Source organism: Halichoerus grypus, chromosome 7 (assembly GCF_964656455.1).
Source record: "Halichoerus grypus chromosome 7, mHalGry1.hap1.1, whole genome shotgun sequence".
Classification (NCBI taxonomy): domain Eukaryota; kingdom Metazoa; phylum Chordata; class Mammalia; order Carnivora; family Phocidae; genus Halichoerus; species Halichoerus grypus.
This window is the reverse complement of record NC_135718.1, coordinates 142,225,618-142,250,174: the sequence shown is the minus strand read 5'-3', so window position 1 is coordinate 142,250,174 and position 24,557 is coordinate 142,225,618. Positions and strand designations below refer to the sequence as shown.

At 33.5% G+C, this 24,557-nt stretch overlaps 1 protein-coding gene across 7 annotated transcripts in view; it reads right to left on the bottom strand.

Moving 5' to 3' along the window:
• SPATA17 (spermatogenesis associated 17) overlaps positions 1-24,557 on the bottom strand; it is a 204,380-nt gene that overhangs the window by 59,508 nt on the left and 120,315 nt on the right. For 2 of the 7 annotated variants that reach the window (XM_078078368.1, XM_036096176.2), the window contains exon 9: positions 22,433-22,568. The exons of 3 other annotated variants lie outside the window; for them this stretch is intronic. In XM_078078368.1, coding sequence (XP_077934494.1) covers positions 22,433-22,568 — 136 coding nt within the window. Of the gene's footprint in view, positions 1-62; positions 246-9,462; positions 9,521-22,432; positions 22,569-24,557 lie in introns of those variants that run through there. 2 more of the 7 variants (XM_078078371.1, XM_078078370.1) reach the window with 2 other exon arrangements.

Genomic DNA, 24,557 nt, shown 5'->3' with positions numbered 1-24,557 from the left:
TATATCATGTACCTACCATCAAACTTTAACCAGTATTTTTTGCTGTACTTTATATACCTATGTACTATATGTATATAGATAGACATATGTAAAATTTTTCATAACTAAGGATTTTATATGATCCTTAGTGAGAAAATAAACACCAAAATTTATCAAATGTAGTCAAAACTCTTCTCAGAGGCACATTATCATAAATGTTTTCACCATTTCCTCTTGATATCCCCAAAGCTTTCCCTTCTTTATCCCTGAAAATAAGAAAGAAAGGTAAGTAACCAATATATGTAGAAACTTTATATTGCACATTATTTCACTTCTGCATATTGTTTAGTAGATGCTTCATAATAAAAATTGTATGGTTAAGTGCAAAATTCTATCACTTAAACATAAAACAAGTATTCTGTTGTAAAAGAATCATGAAAATGCAATGAAAATTTACTTTAAAAATTAACACATTTTAGGGTGCCTGGGTGGCCCAGTCATTAAGTGTCTGCCTTTGGCTCAGGTCATGATCCTGGAGTCCCAGGATCGAGGCCCCCATCGGGATCCCTGCTCAGCGGGAAGCCTGCTTCTCCCTCTCCCACTCCCCCTGCTTGTGTTCCCTCTCTCGCTGTCTCTCTCTCTGTAAATAAATAAGTAAAATCGTTAAAAAAAATGAACACATTTTAATATTGTATGAATACATGTGACTCTATGTGTATACGATATGCATGTCTCTCTCTCTATTATTAATATTTTTCCCTTAATTCGTAAAGCAGAGCTAAATTATCTTTAACATTACTTCCAGCTATGATATTTCTATTATATTATGATTACTGGTAAGTCTTCTAAACATTGGCAAAGAATTTATAAAATCTTAGAATCTGGCATACGATAGGAGAAAGTAAGTTTAAAGAGCTAGTATAGTGTCATGGTCAATAGCCCAGACTTTGGCAATGATTAACATTACTTATTCTTAGTTTGTAATCTATAAAATGAGAAGAAATGATAGTGATAGAAATGATAACATCTAGGTTAGTTCTGGGGATTAAAAGTGATAATACACCTAAAGCCCTTCTTAATGCATGTCTGTTTACTAAGAAAAACTTTATCACTAAAAAGGGAAGAATTGAAACATGGACAAACTTTGTTGCTCATATAGTCTGGCTCCAAAGGAAACAATAAGAGACAACATCTAAAAGTGGTTTCTTTTCTTTTCTTTCTTACTTTTCGTTTATGTTTCTTTGTTTTTTTTGTTTTGTTTTTTTTTTTTTTACCATTTTAAAGGACATAACCTATGCAAGTAGAATTTCATACATCTTTTATTGAATTGTCCTACAAATCGAAGCAGTACCCTGCACATAGCGGGTGCTCAATAGTTGCTAGTGATGAATCAACATTAAAAAATGAGATTTAATTGTTAATAGAAATTGCAGTCATGCCTGCAAAATGACTGATTCCCTTTTTTAGAGAAGATAAAAACCTTTATATAGTTGAACTCCAGGTTTATGCAGAGTGATTTAAATGGGAATATACTTCAATATAATTTAATGCTTCAAAATGTTTGGCTCAATGCAAAATGGAGACATCTTATAAAATGGCATTGTAATGATAAAAGGAGAGCTATCCTTCCCTGACAATAAACTACCATCTATGTATTAATTTCACAGAAACTCTTAGTGGAATTTTAGTCACCTAACCACCACCTATGATTCTCCTATGTTACACTGTACACACATATGAAAAAATTGATATACATGGATATGCTTTATTGCTACCTTTAGCAGGATTGAAACAGTATATCAAATTTTATTTTGGTGGTCTTTTATTAGCTTTCTACCACTTGATCAGCTGATATCACTAATAATAATTTTTTTTTTTATAAACTAGAGTTTTCAAGTTCTGTCCCAAGACTGTAATATTTCAAAAAACAGTCTAAGCTTTAGGGAAAAAACCAATTACAGAAACAGCATTAAAAATGCCAAGCACCGGGCAGAAGCAATTCTGGATCAGTTTAAAAAAGTGATTGATGAAACTCTAATCCAAGCTGAAGGAACAGTTTCACGACAAGCTGTGACCATTCCACACACTTCATTAGCTGCCATAATTAGCCTGGTGTTTCAATTTGTTAGAACTGGTGGGGACAATTTTCCTCAGAATGCAAACATCAAAAAACAGGGTCCCTCAGACTTCAGAAGAGGCTGATGAGAGGCTTTTCTAGTCTCTGTTAACTAAAAGATTAATTATTGCTGATGGGAGCCTGTGCTGTGATTGTCACTCTGTCTATGTGCATTACTTTTAGCATTAGAAGAAAGATATGGTTGACACTGCACTACTCAATCAGGCAGCTTCACATTAGTGCACAAAGTCGGTTTTAATATCCGGGCTATTTTTGATTGATTTTTCTTCTTGTTTTCTGGGACCAAGATTCACACCTATTTATTTATATCAGAATTTTAAAACAGTTTCTAACATATTGAGAAGTTTGGTTAATGCACTTTAACTTTATCAAGTTATAGCTTCCCTTTGTAAAGATCATCAAACGAGTGAGTTCATAATATAGTGGCATCTTCCAAATATGTTTATAAATCTTGTAAGACTATAAATGTTTAAGCAACCTATAAAGCTACATTAATTTTAACTATATTTATAAATATAGCACGATAATCTTATCCCTAGATTAAGGGAATATACTCTGATTTCCCACAATGTAAATTCATGAAATCTAATTAGAAGGGACGGTAGGAAGGAAAATCCTATGTCATTTCCTTAGAACAAAAGGAATTTCTTTTAGTCCTTTGGCCACCAGCAAAGCTGATCCAAAATTGATAGTATATACCTATAGACAGTGATACTAAAAATTTCACTGAAGCCTTAATTTTTAATTCCCTTGGAGTTATTACTTATTTGCATTAGGATAGTTATTTTTAAACCCAAAATTTCCACTTTACATATTTTTTAAAAAACTTATCTCTTTGACCTATAATGAATAAACTGAAAGTAGTTTGGTGAGGTATTAATTGTTGTGAAAAAGTTTTAAAATAAAAAAACATAACTACATCAGAGAAAAATGGTTATCTGAATTTCCAGAGGGAATTTTCCATAGGTTCGATTAAAATCAAATCTTTGTTATCTCAAACAATTAGGAAAATATATAATATGGAGCAGTAGTAATAGAAAATAAGTAATTCTAATTTTTTAGTAACCATATTAGAAATAGTGACAAGGAATAGGTGAAATTAATTGTATGGCAATAAGATATTTTAACTCAGTACATCTAAAACATTGTCGATGCAATGTCATTAACATGAAAATATGAATATGTTACCTGTTTTTTTGTACTACATCTTTGAAATCCAGTGTGTATTTTACACTTAATAGCACATCTCAGTTCAGACTAGCCACATTTCAAGAGCTCAACAGCTACATAGGTATCACACCAAACAACACAAATTTAGAGAATGTAGAACTTTCTTTCCCAAAGAGTAGTTTTTCTGCTACTTAGTGAACAGAACAATTCTGGGGTTCTATGGAGTTACATACATAAGATCATAATACAAACATACGCACTAGCAGTTAAATCAACTTTTACAATCTTAATTAATGGACACTGATGAAATCCAAATAGATCATAAGAATCACACACACACACAAAAAAGAATCACAACAGGGGTGCCTGGGTGGCTCAGATGGTTAAGCATCTGCCTTCGGCTCAGGTCATGATCCCAGGGTCCTGGGATCGAGCCCCACATCGGGCTCCTGGCTCAGCGAAGAGCCTGCTTCTCCCTCTCCCTCTGCCTCTCTCCCTGCTCATGCTTTCTCTCTCTCTCTCTCTGTATCTCTGTGTCTCAAATGAATAAATAAAATCTAAAAAAAAAAAAAAAAAAAGAATCACAACAATCAGTTAAGATAATGGAAGACAAGAAATCAACAGGTCTTGCATGCCACTGAGACTGAATATAGCCACACACAGGGCCAGAGAGATAGTGCCCATTCCTTGGGCAGGAATGAATGGTTAAAACAAAATCCAGCATGCTTCGGTATGGTCCTATCATTAACACATGGAAATGCTTTTACTATTACTGTCCGTAAACAGCAACCCAAGCATTATTTCTACCATCCCTCATTATCCAGTGGTTAAACAGTTACTAAATATCCCAGAAAGGAGCTCTGGGATTATTGTCCATTCTGATTGTTTAGTACCTGTGAAGTAGTTAGTAAATAATGTTATCATGCCTATAATATATACGTAATTAGCTGGCCATATTACCACAGTTTGTTATCTGGTAAGTCTGTGGTCAATTTTGCCACATTGTTGTTTTTGATCTTTTCATCAAACTGCTTCTTCCTAAAATCTCAGAAAACATGTTCAGAGCCAAGATAGCTAGATTTAGCAGCTCTAAACAGCCATACGAAAGGCATATAGAAACTAATCTCAATTGAGTCTGCCAAGCCATTTGCTATTCAGAAGACATTACAGAGATTATTTCTGTTTGGGTATTGCAGTATGGGGAAGGTTTTACTTCCACAATTTATCTCTACCATTTATCCCTGATTTAATTTTTAAACAGTGGAGGATATACCCAAAGTAACTCTTATAGTTCATACATAATATTCAATGTTGTGTTGAATCATTCATCTTAATAATGTTATAGACAGAGAATCTTGAGATATAGATTATAAAATAGCACAGAATTTGAATAACTTCTTCAGTAATGAAGACTTCGCAATTAAAAAATGAAGTAAATAGAGCTGGAACATTTCTGTCCTTTGTGAAAATACTTCATAGCATGTGGCTTTTTGTCATAAAAAGTGGGTTGATTTGAGAAGGCTGGAAATTAACCAAACTCTGATTTGCCCCATCCAAGGACTTCTGTCTGGAATCATCTCATAATGCAAATGGAAGAAGCCAGATACCACAGAGGAGAAATCACGAGGCGTAAGACATAATGTTGATTTGTGACTTAGAACAAAAGAATACTATAGAAGAAATACTTCCTTTTCTCCCAAATAATAGATATTTCCTAACATGTCATAGGGTAAATGACAGAGCCAACATTTTCCTTCAGCATCTGAGAGCAACCAAGTTAAGGATTTGGTCTGGTATATTCCTACTGACAGCATGATAGAAAAAAATCCTATTTTGTGAGCCCCTTTTGGAAACTACACAGATTCTCTCTTACTGTCTTCAAAATGGTTTAACAGTTTTACTGTTGAGCATAACTTCGGTTGGAAGGAAACTCTTCAAATTTCATGACTAGGTGTAGTATCTGCAATCTTTGGGAAAACACCTGGTTTTGCTGTTTGATGAAAAAACAGTTCCACATACCATCCCGACCACCTCTTTCAACAGAAGCATGAATTACTGCCAAAGATGCTGCCCCCAAATCCTGAATCCTGATGCATGCATATTTCTGTAGTCAACTTTACAACCAGAGCCTTACAGGACATTTTTATGAGAAGAAGAGAACAGAATGTGAAATGGAAAGTCTTGAAGATAAGGATTCAACTTTAAGTAGAGGTTTAAAAATACTTGAAAGAAATAGGACATCATGGTCAGAACGATATGATAAGGAGTTCACTCATGGGTTGGATTACTTAGGTAATTTTATTATTATTCTTCAACTCACTACAGCTATATTATACATGAGGCTGAAAAGTCATGCATTCTTTTGAGAAAGCTTTCACTCTGGAAAATAAGATTAGAAGAAGATAATTATGCCAACTCTCTAAATCTGGAGGAAATGCTTTTGCAAGCTGAAGTGGAAAATGACAATTTGTTTATTTCTGTATAGACAGAAATCTCTGAACACCTAGGAAACATCACAAATCTCTGTTCAAATTCATTTCTGCTTCAATGTCCCTAAAATGGATACATGGATTCATAGTTTTCAGCTGTCACAGACTCTATAATAATGCTGACTCCAAAACACAGAACCTTAACGGCTTAAGGACAAAAGAAATGAAATGACATGACTTCAATCTAGAGATTTCTTGAAAAACTTTTTTATGCCTTTACTCCAACCTTTGCTCTCTGACAAAGCGAGTTGCTGGAGTTTTGGTTCCATCTGACACTACATACCTAGGTAAGTTATTATTTTTAACATTTGTTGTCATTAGAAAAATTGAAATAAAATTAATGTCAGAGAAGTGCATTGCCACATTAAAAGGCTACCCCAACATTTCAACTTTTTATTCAAGTGAAACCATGGTAGTGTTTTCATTGAAATTCATTTTTATACAATTTTATTTCTTTACTTGCAAAATTTGGATTCATTTCCACATTTTTATAAAGTAGTCATTTGAGAGTAATAATTGTAAACAAATACTAAAAAACATATTGTTTTATTTGTTTGGTGAAGGAAATTAGTTTCCAATAAAATTAAATTGATGGCATATAAATTTTGTGTGCTTTTTTGTATTTGCACTTTATTTTTAGACAGAAGGCCCATAGCTTCAATTATATATCTAAAGAGTTGGATGTCAAAAAAAAGTATCAAAGTATTAATGTAAAGTCTTAACATTATTTCTAAAGAAAATAGCCATCTCCTGATTTAAACTGAAAACCCACTTTGCCTGCCTTTAAATCAAACTTCCCATATAAAATAAGTAGAAGAAATGAGGTAGGTAAAATGATTTCCTACAAAGGGAAATATGGTTAAGTGGAAGAAAGCTAGTGACTTGATTTATATTAGTTATCTAGTGAGTCTACATAAGTGGACAGCTCTTGTGTACCGAAGTCCAAGTCCACCAGGTAACATGCCCTTGTAATGGAAGTATACTTAACAATTATACTTCCATAGAGAAAACAGTCATAGTGTGGAATATCACTTTTATGTGTAAGGTTCAACATGAGAAAGCTGGTTCTTCAGTTACTTCCCCTTTCCTCCCCACCCAGGGATGTCTTTCCTGTATGTGGGTGTGTGTTCATAATTGTGAAGGAAAGGAATTGTGCACTTAATGGGGCAAAGACAGAGAAACTCTGAGTACATGTAGCATACATACTTCAGGCAGCATGTTCTGGAGGTAACAAACTTTTTGACTATAATATTTAAAAACAAAACCAAGAAGACACACAAATAGCCAACAGACACATGAAAAGATGCTCAACATCACCCATCATCAGGGAAATGTAAACTAAAACCACAATGAGATATCACCTTACACCTGTCAGAATAGCTAGAATCAAAAAGATAAGAAATAACGTGTTGGCGAGGATGTGGAGAAAAAGGGACCCTCACGCACTCTTGGTGGGAATGCAAATTGGTGCAACCACTGTGGAAAACAGTATGGAGATTCCTCAAAAAAATAAAAATAGAATTACCATATTACCCAGTAATTCCATTACTGGGTATTTACCTAAAGAAAACAAAACACTAATTCTAAAAGATATGCGCCTCTTTGTTTATTGCAGCATTATTTACAATAGTCAAGATATGGAAGCAATCCACGTGTCCATCTGCATATATACACAATGCAATATTACTCAGCCATAAAAAAGAAAAAGAGATCTTGCCACTTGCAACAACATGGATGGTTCTGGAGGGTATAATGCTAAGTGAAATAAGTTAGACAGAGAAAGACAAATACCGTATCATTTCATATGTGGAATTTAAGGAACAAAACGAATGCACAAAGAGAAAAAGGAGACAAATCAAAAACAGACTCTTAAATACAGAGAACAAACTGCTGGTTGCCAGAGGGGCGGTGAGTGGGGGAATGGGTGAAATAGACGAAGTGCCTATCCTGGGGAGCACTGAGTAATGCATAGAACTGTTGAATCATTATACTGTACACCTGAAACTAATACAACACTGTATGTTAATTATATTTTAATAAAAAACCAATTAAAAAATAAAACTAAGTACACTGTCATCCCCTCTGAGGTCACGATATATAACAATAATAATGATTATTTATACCAAAAAATTTTTAACATTTGAAAAAAAAAACGGCTTTCTTTGCTTTGGCACAGCAGAATCTACTGAGGCTGTACCATAAGTCATACTGCACTTTAGAAAGAAGTTTTTTTGAAAGTGAACTTTATTTTTATGTTACCATGGTATCAAAAATCAACCTTAAAGCTACCATTGATTATTTTAATGCTACTAAGCCATAACTTTATACTAATATAATAGCTATATTCTGAGATGAATTTCTTCATAGAATACCAAATACTTAACATTTGATACCTGAAAATCTCCCAATCTGACAGATTCATGCAACTTGAGACCCTTTTTTATTGTAAGCATTTATGTCTATTATAGATAAGTAAGATGAGAGTCAAAAGTTAAAGCAAGGAAATTTTACCAGTAATGTTTTGGGGTAAAAAGAAAAAGTATATGTTAACCGTGAATATATCTAATACATTCTATCATCTTTTTTTTTTTCTGATATATTTTTAGCATTTTCACTATACCTTGATATTTAGGAAATGCTAGCCACAAATATGGAAACATATTTTAAAAACAAAACATACACTTTACATATAGTATTTTATAACTCCTCAATTAATGCTATTAGAATTAGAAAGTATATTAATACTTGCAAATTAGATTGCTTCTATCTTTTGGACATTATTTATGTAATTACATGTCAAAACTAAAATGACAGATGATTTCTGAATTCAGTTAGAAAAACAATATGCATGTCTCAAAAATCAGAGATAAAGTAAGCAAAGCTTCAGATTCAAACAGTATGGTTTCAAATTCCATGTATTTCTTTTAAAAAATAGTATTTTGAAGAAAATGCTTTAGCCTTTTTTTAATGGTTTATAGGTGTTACCAATATAAATGAATTTCTACTGAAAATGTTGACAAATAAAATGGAAGTAATTTTCTTAATACAAGCATGACATAAGAGTGAAGGAAAAAAGTATATGGCAAATGCTATTTGCCATTCATTATTGCTATAATAAATGTCATCCTGATATATGGCATCAGGCTGGTAAGCTGCAAAGAAATTTGGGCAGACAGGCTCAGTCTTCTAATGACAAATAATTAGATGCATTAACAAAAAATACTCTGAAAAATGTACAATAAAACACTGAATAAATGCACAGAAATTATATTTACCATGAGAAAATTTAATTTTGGCCTAGAATGGGGTTTTTATATTAAGTTTAATTTTTAAAATACTACACTTGCCAGTCATACAGAACTTCACATGGGAGAGGGAGGAAAGCAGTTTGTCTCCCTAGGATTTGGCACAAGTGAGGGTGTGGGTGGAAGGGATTCGGAAGGCAACAGGGGTCGGGGAGTACCTGAAGTGTTCTGTCTTGGGCATAAGTGTGAGCTGCCTCTGGGATAAGCAAAGACAAAAAACAGTTGAAGGAGTAATAGAGCAACTTTTTTTTCTAATGCTGCTTACAGGCAAGTTACATGATTAAATGAAGAAGGTAAGGAAAGCAAGACATTTATAATACAACAGACAAATGACAATGCATTGCTAGTTAGACAGCATAATAAGTACCATCTAATTTTCTCTTCGAAATCCATTTATTCTTCAAAGCCTTAGATCATCATCAAGGGACCACATTTTCCAACTGAGGAATTACAGAGGAAGAAAATTAGATTTTATTAAATATTCCAATTGTGAGCAAAATCTTTGCAAATAGCTCTTGGAATAGATTTAATAAGAAAGTAAGGTCAACACTTGTATCTTTCCAGCAACAGCATGAAATATTTTCACTATTTTTGTACCTTAATATTATTTAATAAATATCCTTAAAGTCAGTTGCTGTCCAGACTAGCAAGTTACCACTCTTTAGTCATCTGATATTTCACATTTGTTACCCTTTGAACATGCTAGCAGATTTAAGTTTTTCCCTAAGAGTTGATAACCTTATAATAGCCACCTAAAAAATAGCTTGTAGATTAATCTAGAGTTCATGACACTATTTTCAATACGCCACCAGTATAATGGAAGTTACTAACTACAGAATTCTCAAAATCAGTCTGGTAGTATGGCTTCCAGCATCCTTTTAGAATACGAAGATTTAGTTAAATAACTCTGTGGATAACATATTTGGGAGAAAATATATCTGATCAGGCATAATTTGGAAAATACTGTGTTAAGTATGTTAAGAGAAATTAAATTAAACAATAATTTTTATAATTTCATTAAATGAATTCTCAAGTAAGAAGCCCAGTGTATGAAACAGATTAAGTGGAGTTCTGAGCTTGTCTGCACATTATATAAAGTGATATGAAACAATAAGGTAACATAAAATGAAAAGAAGTGTTTGACTTGTCCTTTATTTTTATGGTCTGTATCACTGCTGGGTTCCTTTTCTTTTTTGTAAGGGTTAAAAACAATATTAAGTACCAACCTGGAAATTTACCAAAAGTGATTTTTAAAGTACTGCTTTTTATATTCTGACATAAAAATCAACTGAAGACACAAAAGGATAGGAAATGTTATCTTGGGTAAGTAAAATTCAGCTTGATAGCAAGCTTTCACATATTTGTCTTAGAAGTAGCACAAGTTAGACATCTAATATATTTACATTTCAATATTTAATTTTTGTAAGAGTAAAACATGAAATATATATAGTATGGAAAATACACTTATATTAATACAAGGCAAATTAATCTTTTAATCATCTAGGACTTGGTCAATTTATTAATGTTATTTTATTATTACTTTCTAAATAGCTTTTACAATGTTAACACATGAAAATGGGGCTAATGATGGAGAAACTTTAAATGATACAGAGAGCTGCAGAGATTTAGGATATCATTACAACATTAGCGATCAAAATATACTAATGGAAAAACAGAATAGGAAAAGAAACCAAAAGGGTCATATATATAAAAATAACTAAAATGTATGGTGTTTACCATGTTGGGTAGCCCAAATCACTTACACGATTCCCTAATTCTGTCATCAAAGCAAACTGTAAGGTAAAATATTTTCCCTTTCCACAGAGGAGAAAACAGATACCGAGAATTCAAATAACTTGCTCAAAAGCAAGGAGTAGTAATTTGAAACAAGAGATTCTGACTCCAGAATGTAATCAATAGGACTGGTATCACAAAAGGGAAGAGATTTATTTCTCCATCAATCTCTCTCTCTCTCTCATCCTCTCTCTCTCTCTCCATGCACGCCCAGAGAAGAGGCCACGTGAGGACACAGCGGCAAGAAGGCCGCTGTCTACAAGCTGGAGTCCTCACCAGAAACCAACCCTGGCAGCACCTTGATCTTGGCTCTTCCAGCTCCAGAACTGCGAGAAAGTAAATATCTGCTGTTTAAGCCACCCAGTCTGTGGTACTTTATGGCAACCTGAATAAACTAATACACTAACAAAAACACATACGCACAACAAAAATGACTATATAACAAGAGCAAGTTAGAAAATAAATGAGAAAAGAACTTTTTCACAATAACAGTAAAATATAATTTGTTTAGGAATAAACCTGGTAACAAATGTGAAGAATCTATGTGAAAAAAAACCTCTAATTTTTATTGAGAGACACAGTGTGCTCTTACATAAAAAAGCACAACTTCTTTAAAATCAAGAAAATGCTACTTAAAACTGTAATGTTACACCTATCTGATACTGGCAAAAAAATGTTAAAGTTAACAATAGTACATGTTGGCAGGAATACTGAATATCCCTGCTGTACACCCAATTTGTAAAACATTTGGAAAAATATGTTCTTATGAACAAATTTAAGGATGTACATATACAATCAGCAATACCTTTCTTTCATATAGGAACCAAAAGGTATGTAAAAGAACCAATATAACATTCAGATCAGCACGGTTTATTAGAGCAAAAAGGCTACCAAAAGACCCACATTCATCTCCGGTAAAATGGATAAATTGTGGCAAATTCATGTGTGAAATACTTTACATCAGTGAAAATGAAATGCAGCTAGATGCAGGGAGTATCTTGTATAGACTGTTGTTAAAAAAAACACATAGTATAATTCACACACTTATAAAAAGACATTTATATAAAGTGCCTAATTATGTAAAATTAACTACTGCTTGGGAATATAAATATATGTAATAAAAATATAGATAAAAGCAAAGACATTACTAAAAATTCAGGATAGTAGATACCTCTAGTTAGCAACAGAAAGGATAGAATCGTTAGGAGTGCCACATAAGACTTCAAAATAACAGGAATATTTTTTCTCTAAGTCCGGTGGAGAGTTCACTGTACCATTATATTTATAAATAATATTCTGATATCCTGTATCTGCTTGACATATAATTGAGATAAATTTTTTAAAATATATAATATATAAAACTAAGTCTGGTGCATACAATAAAAGAGTTAATATAAAGTAATATAAAGTCTACAAAAATCCCAAAGTAAATAAAACAGTAACTAAGTGAAGTGAATAATAAAAATAATAGACTTGCTAACCATAAGAAACAATAGAGTAAATGGTATTAAGGAAACTCAGCAACTATTTGTAAAAAATGTAAAACCGAATCATCCTTATACAAGAATAAATTTTAAATCATTTTATAGTATATTAAAGGTAGCAAGAGAAACATAAGTGATCATTTAATATTTAGAAAAACTTCACAAGTGTATCTTAGGCAAGAACCATTCCCCTCTAAAGTAACTGCACAAAATTAATAGACAGTTTGTTACCTAGCAAAAGTTATTCCAACATTTGAGATAGAGAAAGTGTCAGTACTTTAATCTCTGGCACTACAACAAACTAGACGTTCAGGAAGTTTCTTTCACTTAAAATTTCTGGATACAAGATTTTAAGATCTTTTCAATGCACAGATGACCTGGAAAAAAATAAGGGGATTCTTCGGAAGAAAGAATCGACAAAAAAAAAAAAAAAAAAAGCAAATCTAGTGAGGGCTAAACAGCTGTGTTTGTTCCAAGATATATATTTATTTATAGTCCTAGTGTCTGGGCATAACATGCTACATGGTCAAGAAATTGACAACTGGGCTGCAGCAGAGTGTGGGAGTTACACTGGAGATCTCTGTATGAATCCAGCACTCCTAACAAAATAACATTCCTAGTAGGTGAACTAGAAAAAGAAAAAGACCCTATTAGGGAGACTTTGACATATGTCCCTGTCTCACTCTTGGCTCTGGGTTGAGTGGAGAGAAAAAAAAATGTCTTTCCTGAGAGTTCCTAAGAATGAACTTGAACTCGCAGAGGTTTGGATGTCAAATCAAAATTTATTTTTTCCATTGAGCTCTTGGCAGAAACAAACAACCTTTTCTGAAGAAATGTACCTTAAATCAGGGATCAAAGAATATCCATATATAAAGTTGCAAGGAACAAAAGTTCACAAGCAAAAAAATAAAATAAAATTAATGATGATAAAATAATAGAGTTGATGAGATGCAGGGAAATGGAAATTCACATAAATTGCCAGTTGGACATGTAAATTAGTTCACCCTTTCTGTTTAGACATTTGGGAAGATGAATCAAAAGTCTTAAAAACATGCATACTCTTTAACCCAAGATTTCTCAACAGTGGCACTACTGACATTTTAGGCAAATAATTCTTTGTTGTGGGGAGCTGGCTTGCACATTATAGGAAATTTAGCAATCCAAAGCCTCAAGGTGGGTGCTAGATGCCCTAGCACCGACCCCCACCTACTTTTACCCAGTTGTGATAGCCAAAATGTGTTTATACATTGCCCAAACTGCAAAATCACCTCTGGCAGAGAACAAGTGCTTTAAACATATTTGTAGGCAAAGGCTGAGCTGCAGGAGCACTGGCCCTTAGCATTGTTTCTAAATATCAAAATTCAAAAACACTAATTTAAAAGATAAATTAATATAAATCATAGGAAATTGGTTAAATAATAATATCCACACAGCACAGTAACATTTATTCAGGCTAGACTTCTTCCATCTTTAAAAAAAAAAGGATACTTCACTATATTTCTCCCTATAGCCCTTGCCCTACCAATCACTCTTCTCCCTTTCCAGCCAAATTTATTCAAATTACTATCTAACTTGATCGATCTCTCCCTTCCCCCCATCCTTCCCACCCCCCACTGTTTTTTACTCCCTCTTCAAATTATTCCATTCTGGCTTAGTTCCCCATATTGTCACTGAATCAGCTCTTGCTAAGTAACCAATGACTTTGATTTTGCTAAATCTAGGGGGCTTTTCCAGTCCTCACCTTCTTTAACTTCACAGTATCATTTGCCATGGCTCATCACTCCTTTCTTACTGCATTATCTTTCCTTGACTTCTTTGATAAGCATATTCTTTTGGTTTTCTTCACATTTATCTACCTCCTTTACAGCTCGTCCAACTCCAAAATGGTTATTAAATGTTGGCATTCCTCAAAACTTCTAGTTCCCCTCTCATTATCCTGTTTTATTTTAGGCTATTTCATTCACTGTCAGGATTTCAATTATTATTTATGAACTGAATATACAAAATTTAATTTATGAATGAGATACACTCAATTTCGTGACTCTGGTCCAAGTTGTTTCAAGCAACAAACATGGATATTTAGCTATTTATTTAACATCTCTTCTTGGACGAATCAAAGTCATCTCAATCTCAAACGTGTATAAGATTGAGCTCAAGACTTCTTCCCTGCAATTACCCCCAAAATTCTGATCCTTTTCTTTTCCCAATCTCAGTGAATAGTATCACTATAAATTCAGTTTGTCCCTTGCAGAAACTTAGGAGTAATCAGCAAACTTCCTGTTTTCTTACTTTACCACATCTAATTAATTTTCAATTTTAACACTATTTGTATTCTTAACAATTCTAAAATTAATTCACATCTCTACAAATTTACTGCCACTCTTCTAGAACTATACATTTCTTTAGGGCAGTTTGACAATATATAACAAAAGCTATAATAATACGCTAGCCTATTATCAAAAAGACAAGGGATAAGTGTTGGTGAGGACATAGAGAAAAGGGAATCCTTACGTATTGTTTGTGGGAATGCAAATTGCGACAGCCATTATGGAAAACAGTATGAAGTTCCTCAAAAAATTAAAAATAGAACTACTGTATGGCCCAGCAATCCCACTTATGGACACATAATTAAAGGAAAGGAAATCACTATCTCAAAGATATATACACCCTCGTGTTCACTGCAGTTAACTCACAATATTCAAGACATGGAACTAACCTATGTGTCCACTGATGGATGAATGGATAAAGAGAATGTGATAATGTAACACACTCACTCCCGCCACGCACAGGAATATTATTCAGCAATAAAAAAGGAAATTCTGCCATTTGAGACAACAGGGATGAAGTAAGTCAGAGAAAGACAAATATTATATGATTTCATTTATATATGAAATCTAAAATAGTCGAACTCATAGAAACAGTAGATTAGTACCCAGGGATTGGGCGGGGGGGGATGAAGAGATATTGGTCAAAGGGAGAAAATTTCAGTTATAAGATGAAAAAGTTCTGAAAAACCAACATTGCTAAGAGTGTATATTTTAAATGTTCTCACCACACATACACATAGAAAGGTAATTCTATGAACTGACAGATGTATTAACTAATCCTGTTGTGGTAATCATTTAATAAGGTATATGTGTATCAAATCATTATATTGTACACCTTAACCTAAAACAATATTATACATCAATTATATCTCTATAAACCTGGAAAAATCCAAAAAATTAGAAAAAAAATTAATGTGCTAGCCCTCTATACCAGTCATGGTTCTCCAGGGAAAGAGAACTAATGATGAAAGATGACAGATAAATAGACAAACCGACAAGAGTTTTTTAAGGAATTAGACTATGCAGTTATGGAGACAGGCAAGTCCAAATCTGCAGGGTAACCTGGCAGGCTAAAAATGCAGGCAGGAATTAATATTATAGGTTTGCGGCAGGATTTCTTTTCCAAGAAACCTCAATTTTTGCTCTTAAGGCTTTCAACTGATTGGATCAGACCCACCTACACTAGTGAGGGTCATCTGCTTTGCTTACAGTCAACTTATGGTAGATATTAACCACATCTGCAAAATACCTTCATAGCATCACTTAGATTACTGTTTGATTAAATAATGGTACTAATGCCTAGTGAAACTGACACATAAAAGCAACCATCACAGCCCTGACTCAGAAATTTCACTTTCCAGATTGCCTGGGTCACTCAGTTGGTTAAATGGCCGACTCCTGATTTCGGCTCAGGGCATGATCTCAGGGTCCTGGGATCGAGCCCCATGTGGGGCTCCAAGCTCAGCGGGGAGTCTGCTTGAGATTCTCTCTCCCTCTGCTCCTCTCTCTTGTGCTTGTGCACGTGCGTGCTCTCTCTCTCCAAAATAAATAAATAGATCTTAAAAAAAAATTTCACTTTTGGGAATTCATTAGGGCACAGATGTATGTGTAAGAATGTTCATTGCAGTGGAAACGCTCAAACATTATTATTTAGTGTGGTCTGATAGGGGCCCAGCTAGCAGGACAAATAAATATCCCCTTGACTTCTTCATGCCAAACCTGCAAGCATAGCCAAATGACACTGGAGTAAGTACTGTTAATGCTAACTCTCACGTTCATATAATCCTTCAAACACTTCCGTGATTTCTAAGATCAAAGTCAGCCTCTTTCTAAGACATCAAGAATATTTACTAGCTATATTTCTAGTCATTTTGGGGCTCTTCATTCTGGGAAACCTCCTCTTTTGCCAAGTCAGATAAAGACATCACCAGGGGGGTCACAGAAATAAATTAAAGTTATGATCCTATACCTAGGAATGACGGCAAAAGGTCTAGAAGCCTAAAGTTTTCGCTGATATGTTAACTCAGTTTCCAACAACAACTACAACAAAATAAATTGAGGCATTTAACGTTTTGTTCTTTTTTTCTTAAATTAAGGCTAAGAGTTTAATTGCAGAGAAGTGCAGATAACATATTCCAAGATTTTTGTCAGATGAAGAATTTAATTCTTGTTATCTTAGATTAGTAATTATGCAGAGAAGACTGGCATATGTTGAATTTTTAGAGGCAAACTTAAAGAGGAACTCTTAATAAAGTTCAAGAATCATATTGGGATCAAAAACTTCCAAAAGGAGAATTTTATAGACAAGCTGTTAAACCTCCGGCTGTCAAACAAAGACTCTGTCCTGCACCTACAGCCGCACATCTAGGGTGAGCACCTTACGGGGTGACGGAAATCTTACAGATCTCAGAAGGAAATGTTTGCCACAGTCTCTTTAGCGCTCTACAGTTACTAATAATCTGGTGGAGAGATCTCTCAATCTCAGACTTCACTGCAGTTACAAAATAAGTTTTTCTTTTTAATGGCTTACCAGGCTTTATGAAAATGTGTTCCATTATGTTTGTTCATCACTCAAATGTAATATTTTAGACTCAAATGCAAATTAAGCCCTTAGGTTAATAATCATAAACTAATACAGTCAGATCTAATCTACTGAAAATCTTGGATACATCACTGCACATATTATTTTCATCCACAAGTTAAAATTCAAATCAGAAATCCTTTGTAAAAGTATAACTGAAAATTACTACACAATATAATAAATCTATCAGAAAAAAGGGGGTGGTTAAAAAGCAAAGGTAGTGCAAATATACATATCTTAACATTATTCTATAGGTTTAATATTATTTTGATAAATAATATTTGGCTCCATCCAGTTTTCTAAAGTACGTAATAGATATATATAAATATACACATATGCAAATGCATCTACAGATCTATAATAAAAATTATTTAAACTTATTATTTTCCCTGAAGCATAGTGACCTCAAGAAGACTGATACAAGGGTAATCATAGAAAAAAAAATTGAAGAATTTCAGTCCCTGGTGTACTGTGAGAGAGAAAGAGGAAAAAAAAAAAATCAAAACACTTAAACTGAATACTTGATTATTGAAGGCCATCCTCATAAGCAAAATATTTTCCCTCAATTACACCTAATTATTTAATTGTTTACTTTACTAATGAAACGAAACAACACAAAACAAACAACTGTAAGGGGCTGTTTTTCAGCAAGTGCATAATCATCAATCAACATGTACAGAAAGATTCTTAAAATCATATGAAGCTGGTCTGTTTAAATAGAAAGGCATATTTTATCCCAATCAATGCATAAAAGTAAAATTATCCATAACTGAGGCATGTTTCTCTGCTGTACAGTTCAGCTGTAATGATCCCCACACACTGCACTTGCACATCAATTATGATAATCATAATCACGGTCGTTAAGCTGAATGTTCATTATTATCAGGATGCTGGTGACAGCAGATTCAATCACCGGGTGCCATGGGCAAGCAGTCCCAGTCCCACCCAAGCTTCTGCAGACAGCGATGTGCCACATTAAATCTATGATGTGCTCCACATCCCACTCCATTCCAAAAGCCGTAGACGGTAAAGGTCAACTTTATGTTCTGTGCAATATGCTTAGGTTCTCTAAATTAATTCTTTGGAGTACTAGATATTTTTATGCTTTGTGGCTTATGAAATCCTGTTTAGGACCAAAATGCATGTGAAAATAACAAAAAAGGGCTGCCCTAATGTTGTAATTCACCTACAATAAGCAGATGAAGAAAGGCTCTAGCAACATGAACCATCTTAAAAGCCTCTTCCTGAATTCTGCAAACGTGGGAAAACACGAAATAGTTCCATTAAAATCAGTTGTCTAAAATGCATATGAGAACTCATTCCAATTCAGATAAAGGCCTTGGACTATTATTTCTGCTTCAGTAAATATGAACATATGTGAATGTTTTGACAACCAAAAGGATGTTTTTACTATACTGAATTTTTGTATTGTCCAACTCATTTAAATTTACCCAAATAGATTAAATTAATAGTGAATGACTGGTATATGCTCCCTATTGAATTTCACTTCTATTTTAAATATTGGTATCAGCACAGTATAGAGTTTATAAACACAAATTATTTACCTGAACTTAAAAAGTTTTATCATTTAAGACACAGGCCTACAATCTAACAACTTGGGGCATTTTACAAACAGATTAAAGAAAGGTGAGTAAGGAAGGGAAGGAAAAATAAACTAAGATGAAAACAGAGAGGGAGACAAACCATAAGAGACTCTTAACTCTAGGAAACAAACTGAGGGTTGCTGCACGGGAATTGGGTAGGGGGGTGGGTAACTGGGTGATGGACATTAAGGAGGGCACTTGATGCAATGAACACTGGGTGTTATATGCAACTGATGAATTACTGACCTCTACCTCTGAAACTAATAGCATAGCATATGTGAACTAAATTGAATTTCAATAAAAAATTTTAAAAAAGATATAACTTAAGTTGATTAAAAGTTATCATCACTAATTACATAAAAAAAGAAATGTGATATGTTTTATTACATTTTTTATTACAGATTTCCATGCTTTTAAGAAAAATCATATATGTTATTTTTCATTACTGATTTTCATACTACGAAGAAAAAACTGTACTATTGGTTCTCCCTTTGTTGACCTTCTGATGTCTTTGTACAGTGTTTTTTGAGTCAATAGCATTAAAAATAAAACAAAAATATTTAAACAATATTTGATATTTAACTGATTTAATGTGAATGTGATCAGAGAAAGAGTATCTAACATTTGATTTTCTCTCAACTGATACCCTTTATCACTGTGTAACAAATGATTTGAAAATTATAACCTCCAGGCTTATAGATGATAGAAGAAAAGGAAATTCTCCATGTAGATAATCTTAAAACATGATGGAAAAGGTGGAGAACAGGAACCAACTATATTTAATTGAGCTGTTTCTTGGCTGAAATCAATTTATTGCTTTCAACTAAATGTTATATATAATTTAAATGTTTGTAAACAGTCCATCTTCCCACAGAAGAAGCATAAAACCAGGTCAGCCTTTCTTCTTCAATATTTTGATCTTAATAACTCTAGCCTCCCTAAAACTATCCTTACTCCACTAATAATGAATAAATTGTGGCCTCCAACTTCAGTAATCAAGAAACTAAGTTTTTATTGGACCCAATTCTCACCCAAATGACTTAACATCAAATCAAAATATAAATTATGTCTAATAGTTGTAAGATTTAACATATAAACAATAAAATGGCTACCTCTCTATCGTGCGGATTACATTAGCCACACAGAAGGATAATTTGTTTATTTAATACGTTTATTTGAAGAGATCAGAAAGTAGGAAGAAATAAGAAAGAAGGGAGGGAGGGTGGGAAAAAAGGAATTTCAATTTGCATTTAGTATTTTTCTACATGCTTTTATGTAGGGTTAAGTGGATTCATGATTTATTAAGACTTAAAGAATCCAGGGACACCTGGGTGGCTCAGTCAGTTAAGCATCTGCCTTCGGCTCAGCTCATAATCCCAGAGTCCTGGGATGGAGTCCCACATTGGGCTTGCTTCTCCCTCTGCCTGCCGCTCCCCCCTGCTTGTGCTCTCTCTCTCTGTTAAATAAATAAATAAAATCTTAAAAAAAAAAAAAAGACTTAAAAAAATCCCTATACTTTTCTCTCTTAATTTTCGGGGTCTACAAGAACAACTATTTGTCATTAACTTGTTAGGTATGTATACTTTCTAAAAGTATGGAGGGGCACATGATTCTTCAAAAGAACAAAATAAACTTTTTCTCTTTAGTGAGTATCCAAAAGTCTCTATATTTCCATGAAGTTGCTTACTTCTGTAAGATAGATGCATATTCTAAAATATGTTAGAATGTATGAGGTGAACCTGTCATATAAAACCAAAAAGTAGGGTGCCTGGGTGGCTCAGTTGGTTAAGCGACTGCCTTCAGCTCAGGTCATGACCCTGGAGTTCCGGGATCGAGTCCCGTATCAGGCTCCCTGCTCAGCAGGGCGTCTGCTTCTCCCTCTGACCCTCCCCCCTCTCATGCCCTATCCCATTCTCTCTCTCAAATAAATGAATAAAATCTTTTAAAAAATAAATAAATAAATAAATAAAAATAAAATAAAACCAAAAAGTACTGTGTTATTCTAGGAAAGAAACATTTGCATAAGGATCTTATTTACTCGGAAATAGCTTAGTGTCCTGAGGTAAATCATTTATATTTAAAGAAACGAACACTTCCTTGAATTAAATAAAATGGTGAGGGGGCATAAAAGCAAAAAATGTTTATGTCAAATAGCAAATGAGATGTAGATCACATTATGCACATTCAAAATATGAAATTAAATAGTTTAAAAATTATATTTAGCTTATATTCTGAATGGTTGCATATCAGGTAAAAACAAATGCCAAGAATAACATCGTCACCAGTATTTAGGTTTGTCAATCAGTGAGCCAAATTGAACTACCCACTGTACCTATTCCTTATGATGTGGAATTATTATTTAGTATTTTAGATCATTTTTTTAAGAAAGAGGACTTAGCAGGTGGAAAAGAAAAAGGTACTTTCTAAAGTATCTGTGTTACTCCCCAGTGACTAACCTTCGGTAATCCCCTATTTACAATGTCCTAAAAAAAGACTTTTTCTTAGAGTTTGGTAAAATAAAGATATCATTTTTCTTAAGGGTCTAACATGTGTCTTCCTCTTGAGTAATGAGGATATGTCTGCAACTTTTGTTCTCCTCTTCATCTTTGCCATCCACAAGCTGAAATTCCTGTCACTTACCATTGCTGTAATGGTTTCCTTTATTTTGTGAGCACAGACACTGTTCTCATCTAAGATCACTTCCCCCTATTTTTATTTCTAAAATATAACCTTTACTGTATTTACCTTTTAGTAACGTGTCTTAAATCCTTTTGGAAGGAGGCTGTGTGTAAATGAGTAAATCCTCACTGACAGACTATTAATAGAACCAATACCATCTGGTATACCCTATGGAACTCAGTGGCTTTAACCCCTTTCCAGAATGTCACTTACAACATCATTTTATCTGCGTAATTATTTCTATAAATAAGTTATAGTTTCTGTTAGATAACAGGCTTAACATGTAGTAAGAACTTTCCTTTTACATCACATTGGTGTAAGACACTTTGGTGTTTTCCCTATTCAGAAAATTTTCTCTAAATGCTAATAAATGTAACTCTGGAATCAATAAATATTTGCTTTCTTCTTTTCTATATCATATATATATATATATATATATATATATATATCACATATATCTCTATCTATTCCTATCTATATATCTACCTACCTACCTACTTATTTACTATCTATCTATCCACAAACACACAGAGATTGAGAGAAAGCAATCAAGCGCTGATCTCCATGTCTTGAGAGCTTGACTATTCTGTGACCACAGATTCAAGTTTTGGCCCTGGTTGGCTTTGGCAAAGCCATGATGCATGCCATAGGTCATTGGGTAGCTGAGCCATTACACATAAAAACATATAACACTAAAAAACGAAAACATAAATCTCTTACTGCCTAGAGAAGTCAGCAGGGCCATCTTTACATGAAATAGCTATAAATAAGTTTATAACCACGAAGGTGTTAACTGTAATGAGAATATTTATATTTGTTGTAATCAGTGTATATGTTTAGCCTTTCTAAAGGAACATTATTTTTTAATATTGCATTAACTTACCTTGTCACAGATCCACTTCTTAGGATTTTCATCTCTAAAATGTTGACTTCCATAAGAATTGGGACCATACTTGCTTGATGAATGCATTAATGGGATGTACTTTTTATTTTTATGGTAGGAAGAAAATGGCAAAAACCTGAAAGAACATTTAAGTGATGTTAATTTTATTTCTGTAGACATTTGATTAAAGGCATTAGAATTTAGAGAAGTAGTAAAGCGTAGTGAAAATAAAACATGGCTTGGAATCAGAATACCTGGATTCAACTCTAACCTCTGCCACTATCTCTGTTACTAACTTTTATGAATTTCATTTCTTATTCAGCAAAAGAAGATACTAAGACTTTTTTTAACAGAATTTTTATAAGTCTCAAATAGTTTGGAAATATAGAAAATTTTAAAGAATAAATTTATCAATTAATGATGCCAAATAATTCAAAATTTACTGTGTAAATAAAAATGTTAATTTAAAAATGGCATCCAAAAATGAAAAGGAGGCCCAGTATAGGAAATTCTCATTGAAATGAGTTTTCTTCAAAGTTGTTTTCTTTTTTTTATTGCGGTATAATGGACATACACGATTATATTAGTTTCAGGTATACAACATAATTTGATATTTGTATATATTGTGAAATGATCATCACAAGTCTAGTTAACATCCATCACTATACATAGTTATCTTTTTTCTTGTGATGACAAGTTTTAAAGATTTACTCTCTTAGCAACTTTAAAATATGCAATACAGTATTATAAATTATAGTCTCCATTATACATCTCCATCTGTACATTATGTCTGAATTATTTACTGATTTTATAACTTGAATTTTGTACCTTTTGACTCTCTTCCCCATTTCACCTACCCAACACCCGTCTCTGGCAACCACCAATCTGTTCTCTGTATCTATCAGCATTTTTTTTTAAGATTCCACATATAAGTCAGATCTTATGGTATTTGTCTTTCTCTGTCTAACTTATTTCACTTGGCATAATGCCTTCGAGGTCCATCCATGTTGTTAAAAATGGCAAGATTTTTGTTTATGGCTGAATTATATTCCATTGTATACAACACTTTTTCTTAATCATCCACTGATGGACATGTAGTTTGCTTCAACCCATATCTCGGCTGTTGTAAATAATGTTGCAATGAACATGGGGGTGCATATGTCTTTCTGAGTTAGTGTTTTTGCTTTCTTCAAATAAATATCTATAAGAGGAACTGCTAGATCATATGGTAGTTCTAGTTTTAATTATCTGAGGAACCTCCATACTATTTTCCATAGTGGTGGCACCAATTTACATTCCCACCAACAGTGCACAAGGGTCTCCTTTAGTCCATATCCTTGTCAACACTTGTTATTTCTTTCTGATACTAGCCGTTCAGACTGGTGTAGTAGGGTGATACCTCACTGTGGTTTTGATTTGCATTTCCCTGATAATGAGTGATGTTGAGCATCTACTCATATACCTGTTGGCCATCTGTATGTCTTTTTTGTAAAAATGTCTAAGTCCTCTATCCATTTTAAAATTAAACTGTTTTTCTTTTTGCTATTGAATTGTATGAGTTCTTTATATACTTAAATATTAACCCCTTAACAAATATATGATTTGCAAATATTGTCTCCCATTCAGTAGACTTTTCACTTTGTTGATGGTTTCCCTTGCTGTGCAGCTTTTTATTTTGATGTGGTCCCACTTGTTTATTTTTGCTTTTGTTGCCTTTGCTTTTGGTGTCAAATCCAAAAAAATCATCACTAAGACTGATGTCAAGGAGCTTACTGCCTATGATTTTCTTCTAAGAGTTTTATGGTTTCAGGTCTTACATTAAAGTCTTTCATCCATTTTGAGTTAATTTTTGTGTATACAATAAGATAGTGGTTCAGTTTCATTCTTTAACTCACCGAAATAATGAAGGCATTTTTGGTAGGGGTTATGAATAATGGGGTTTTTGAGTCAAACAGACTAGTATTCACATCTTAGCTTTGCCCTTGCTACCTCTGTTCCCTTACAGAAGTTACTTGACCTCTATGAGATTTCACTTCCACATGGGGTTGTTGTAAGGAATGAATAATTTAGTATATGCAAAGCTTAACATGGAGGCTGAAAGAGCAAATGCCCAATAAATAATGGG